Here is a 6,000-nt window from a genome sequence, read left to right on the forward strand (position 1 = left end):
TCAGGCACTGGGTGTTGTGCTGTCTTCATCATCATTTCATCCCCATCCGACGCGCGGGTCGTCCAGTGTGGCGTCGAATGTAATAAGACCTGCACCAAGGCGGCCGGACCTGCCCCGCAAGGGGCCTCCCGGCCAATGACGCCAAACGCTCATTTCCATAGAAGCCATTGATGTAAAAATCCTCTTGCCCATACTGCAAGAACTGTACACTGCACTAGTACCAGAGAGAAGTGTGATAGGACCGTTGCTGTTTACAATATATATATAAATGATCTAGTAGAAAGCGTTTTTAAGGCTATTTGTAGATGATGCAGTTGTCTATACTAAAGTAGCAATGCCAGAAGAATTTGCAGAACGACTTGACGAGAATTGATAATTGGTGCAGGCTCTGCCAGTTGACCGTGAACGTAAATAAGTGTAACATGTTGCGCATACACAGGAAAAGAAATCCACTACTGTACAGCTACACTATTGATGACAAACAGCTGGAGACAGCGTCTGCCGTAAAATATAAAGGCGTGGCTGCGAATGCTCAGCGCCGCCTTAAGTGGAATGACCATATAAAACAGATGGTGGGAAAAGCAGACACCAGACTCAGATTCATCGGAAGTATCTTAAGGAAATGTAACTCATCTACGAAAGAAGTGGCTTATAAGGCGCTTGTTCGCCCGATTCTTCAGTATTGTTCATCCATCTGTGATCCCTATTAGGTAGGACTGATAGAGGAGATGGAGAAGATCCAAAGAAGAGCGGCGCGTTTCATCGCGGGATCGTTTAGCTGGCCAGAGAGCGTTACGGAGATGCTAAACATTCTTCACTGGCACACGTTACAAAACAGTCTTTGTGCATCAAGGAGAGATTTACTATTGAAATTTCGGGGCATCTCTTTTCAGGAAAAGTCGGACAACATATTACTTCCCCCCAGATACATCTCGCGTATTGACCACGAGGAGAAAATTCGAGAAATTAGAGCCAATACAGTGGCTTACCGACAATCATTCTTCCCATGCACTATTCGCGAGTGGAACACGGTTGGAGGGTTCAGATAGTGGTACCGAAAGTATCTTCCGCCACAAACCATTAGGTGTCTTGCAGAGTATGAAGTAGATGCAGATATCTACTTTTATGCTGTTATAAAGCCAAGTTACAATATTTCACATTGTTATATTTTCTGAACAGTCTCATGTAATTTCCACAGGAAACTACAAGTTATCTGAGGTATGTCGCCGACGATCGAGACCAGTAGCTCATTAATGAAATTATACGTGACACTGCAGCAAATATACAGCTTTAAAAAGCATTTCGATAATCACTGACGTATCAATCACGATCAAAATGCTATTTTCAAAACCTTCATTCACGTAATTAATAGATTTAGTGATATCTTACGGCATTATTGAGTTGAATTCGTTGTATGAATCGCTGTAATTACCAGAGAAAGAATAGAGCAAGTGAAAGGTGATCTAAAACTTTACGGAAATCAGACTGTAGCTGAAAAAAGTCGACAAACATTAAAGGGTAACAGTATTTGAGAGCCGGCCGGTGTGGCCGAGCGGTTCTAGGCGCTTCAGTCTGGAACCGCGCGACCGCTACGGTCGCAGGTTCGAATCCTGCCACGGGCATGGATGTGTGTGATGTCCTTAGGCTAGATAGGTTTAAGTAGTTCTAAGTTCTAGGGGACTGATGACCTCAGATGTTAAGTCCCACAGTGCTCAGAGTCTTTTGAACCATTTGAAGTACTTGAGAAGGAACCGAGACAATTTTGTAGCCTATGCTCCACGTTGTCCAGTCCGTACCTACTGGTGGTTTAGAAGGCGTATTAAATTTTACGTTCAGGAAAATGGGCTCTCATTTCAACACCTCACTTAAATGATCATTCAGCCTCCAGAACATCCATCTGACACAGCCTATTATGAACAGCATGTTGCATCACCTCCTAAACCTTTTTTCCTAACTAAAATTGATACAAATTTTGTTTAAATTGGCTTGCTCACGTTAGGTTTAAATAGATCTGCTACGTAATAAAAATATGTCGTTGCCGTAACCGTCTGAAAGTAATGAAATACTCTATACTCATAACTCCTCAGAAAAAATATTTCTTACGTTTTCTATCTACATAAATATTCCTTTCAATTACTATTTGTAAGTTACAGAGTGTAGATCACGCAGTAAAGAAAACCAGGGATTAATTTGGAAAGCAAATTAAAGTACAGAGGGAAAAAAAGTTAATGTTTGCTGACAGCATTGTAATTCTAATAGTGACGGCGAAGGACTAGAAAGAACAATTGAAAGAAGTGGTGATAGTCCTGAGAAGAGGTTTAAAGATGAACTTCATAACAATAGAAACTGAATGATTGAGGTATTTCAATTTAGCCATGTAACGGAAATATACCTGATAAGTGTATATGCCCAAAAGTAATATGATGGATAAAACTGTCATGCAATAAGATAATTCCATTTAGGTGTCAAAGTCATGGGATAGTTCCAAATATCGTGCTGGACCTCCTTTTGCCCGGCGTAGCGCAGCAGTTGGACGGGGCATATACTCAACAAGTCGTTGGAAGTCCCCTTGAGCAATATTGAGCCATGTTGCCTCTATAGACGTCCATAAATGCAAAAGTGTTGCCAGCGCATGATTTTGAGTGCGAACTGATCTCTCGATTATACCCATAAATGTTCGATGGTATTCATGGTGGGCGAGAATGTTCTTCAAACCAATCATGAACAGTTGTAACCTGGTGGCGAGGGGCATTGTCATCCATAAAAATTCCATCGTTGTTTGGGAACATTAAGCCCATGAATTGTTCCAAATGGGTTGGGGTTGTTTTGGGGGATGAGACCAGACAGCGAGGTCAACGGTCTCATCGGATTAGGGAGGGATGGGAAGAAAGTCGATCTTGCCCTTTCAAAGGAACCATCCCAGCGTTTGCCTGGAGCGGTTTAGGGAAATCACAGAAAACCTAAATCAGGATGGTCGGATGCGGCATTGAACCGTCGTCCTCCCGAATGTTGCAAATGATCTTCAGGTAGCCGAACATAGTCATTTCCAGTCAATGATAGGTTCAGTTGGATGAGAGGACCAAGTCCATCCCATGTAAACACAGCCCATTCCATTATGGAGCCACCACTGTCATAACGCCGCACTCTCATAACGCATACGTTCGTCGTTCGCCCTGCATTGATTTCTGCGGTTATTTCACGGTGTGTTGCTTGTCTATTAGCACTGATAACTGTACACAAAGGCCGCTGCTCTCGGTCGTTAAGTCCGTCGCCCAATGCGTTCTCTGTGGTAAGAGGTAATGCCTGAAATTTGGTTTTCTCGGCATTCTCTTGACAATGTCGATCTCACAATAGTGGATTCCCCCAAGATTTCGAAAATTGGATGTCCCCTGTATCCAACCACCATACTGCATTCAGAGTCTGTTAATTCCTGTCGTGGGGCCATAATGAAGTCGGAAACCATGTCGCACGCATTACCTGAGTACTAATCCGTCAATTCATTGCTCTTTTATGCCCTATGTATACTACACTACCGGCATCCGCTATAACTTTTCTCACCTCAGTTTATATGCACGCTATTGGCAGTCATCTTTGTCATGTGCTAAGAAAACAGCATGTAGGATTGGCATTTCCGTAATAGTAGTCTGGCAAGAAATAAATGACAGTAACTCTACCTGAATTCGGCAGTTTACGTCTATATATATATATATATATATATATATATATGTGTGTGTGTGTGTGTGTGTGTGTGTGTGTGTGTGTGTGTGTGTGTGTGTGTGTGTGTGGGCGCGCGCGGGAGGCTGGATGCGTGTGTGTGTGTGTGTGTGTGTGTGTGTGTGTGTGTGTGTGTGCGTGTGGGAGGCTGGATGGGTGGGTGGGTGGGTGTGTGTATTTGCAAGGTACAGAGCACGAGTTACTCGAGATATACCGCCAGGTAATGAGGGACCTAGGAAATGAGACGCTTGTCGAACTAAACCATGTAACGCTGAGAAATTTTGATTAGGAAATCTCTTACTAAAAATAATAGACGAGTAGTGTTATTTTTTAAGCAAACTAACTCATAATGCCAGAAGTAAAGAGCACATACGAGTACAATGCAAACTGGACTTTCTGGAATGGATGAATGCATCGAATTCTAACACAGATGCCAATGACAGGAAGATTTTAATGAAATTATTTGTCTGGAGGGAACCTTTAAATGGAAGCAAAGTGTTGGTGATAAACAGGACGCACAATTAGAGTACAGAAGCTTTTGAAATATGCTGCTACAGTAGAAGCCCCTAGGTAGGTGGGTAGTTTCAATAACTAATGAAGAGGTACTGAAACGAGTAAACTGAGGTATAACAAGTCTAAGATGAGGGATGACCGATAGCGCACTTTCTAATGCATCAGTGAATAGGTGAATTGATGATGGAAGAAAGTGGGAAAAGGGCAAATTGTTGAGGTTCCAGAGGATGTAAATTACAGTAGTCATGCAAAGATGAAGAAACATACAACATGGGTGACTGGTACCCATAGTCTGGTGCACGATTTTAATCCATCAAACAGTTGTGTTATTTGATAGCGGTGGTAATGATTCCACTGTTGTTCAGACGAGTTAGTCCACTGTGAATAGCAAACTGTTACTTTTTTGGAAGATCACGTCTTAATGTTTTGCTTTTGTCTTCAGTTACAGGGAAAACATGAAGCGGCTGTCAGCCATCTATCGGGACAAGCCGCAGACAGCCCTGGAGACGGCCGTCTGGTGGACAGAGTATGCTCTGAGGCATCGGGGTGCGCCACACATGCGCTCCGCCTCCCTGGACCTCTACTGGTACCAGAGGTGGTTGCTGGACATCATCGCCTTCGTCCTCCTGGTCGCTGTCTCGGGCTGTACTGCTGTCTACCTTCTAGTCAAGAAGCTCATCTCTTCACTCTGGCCCAACAGTGGGAAGGTCAAGACCCACTGATAGGGATATGGGCAAATAGGGCTCATCAAAACGTGTGGAGGATGCTGTATCTCTGTCTTTTAGTGAAGAAGCTCATAACTTCACTCTGAGCCAACTGTAGGAACGTCAACACCTATCATGACATATGAGAAGCTCCAGACCAACTGTCTTGTAGTGAAGAAGCTCATAACTTCACTCTGAGCCAACTGTAGAAACGTCAACACCTATCATGACATATGAGAAGCCCCAGACCAACTGATACACATGTGACCAGATGGGATTGTAATCAGTGCATGTGGTGGATGATTTTGACAGTGCACAGCGCTCTCAAAGAGCAGCATCTTTAGACTGTGATCTCTCACATGGTTTACGTTTTCTAGTCAGTCTATTGCTTCTAGTAATTCCATGCAGATTCAAAAGCAAACTGTGAAAGACTATAAACCTGAGAATAATGAACTGTAATGTGTGTCGAGGTGGTTGCCAGACTGGAAAACCTTCATTCCCTGAACGCATGTAAGTATCTTAGTAGAAAAGATGTTCCCTGATTTGGAAGATTAATAACCACCCATACAGCACAGTCTTCTTAGATTTGTGGTCCACACTTCCAGGCTGGAGGACAATAAAGGAAACATACCGAGGGCAGGAGAGCCATTATATCAGAACTGAACATGAGTTTAGTTTCGACATATACGAGATCACAAGAATGAGTCCTTTGTTTCCTACCCACCGTTTGTTTTCCTGTTATGTCAGGACGATTATTATCATCTATCTAGACGTGAGCAAGAATGTTCCTGTAATTTGTATTGTTAATAAATAAACGTCATATTGATGTAATTTTTCGAATTAATAAATGATTACTTTATAATTACTGTTGTTGATCACAAATATCATTTTATAAACTCTACACCACTCTCACTTACCACGGCCTTAAAGCTTGTCTGCCTCAACGATACAGATTTATCCAGACGTCATACTAACTTACCGTTCCCAAAAGATAAGCTGCAACCTTATCAGTAGCAGCAGAGGCAACAGTTTGATTGATTGATGTGGCCTTCTAACATTAGAAGACATG

General features: G+C 42.7%; 1 protein-coding gene across 1 annotated transcript in view; it reads left to right on the plus strand.

Annotated features, from left to right (window-relative positions):
- LOC126424847 (UDP-glucosyltransferase 2-like) overlaps positions 1–5,793 on the plus strand; it is a 41,980-nt gene extending 36,187 nt beyond the window's left edge. Inside the window, exon 5 of the mRNA XM_050087657.1 lies at positions 4,670–5,793. Within this exon, the coding sequence (XP_049943614.1) occupies positions 4,670–4,949 (280 nt within the window). The 3' untranslated portion in view covers positions 4,950–5,793. The remainder of the gene's footprint in view (positions 1–4,669) is intronic.
- The last annotated feature ends 207 nt before the right edge of the window (positions 5,794–6,000 follow it).

Source organism: Schistocerca serialis, chromosome 10 (assembly GCF_023864345.2).
Source record: "Schistocerca serialis cubense isolate TAMUIC-IGC-003099 chromosome 10, iqSchSeri2.2, whole genome shotgun sequence".
NCBI classification, from domain to species: Eukaryota; Metazoa; Arthropoda; class Insecta; order Orthoptera; family Acrididae; genus Schistocerca; species Schistocerca serialis.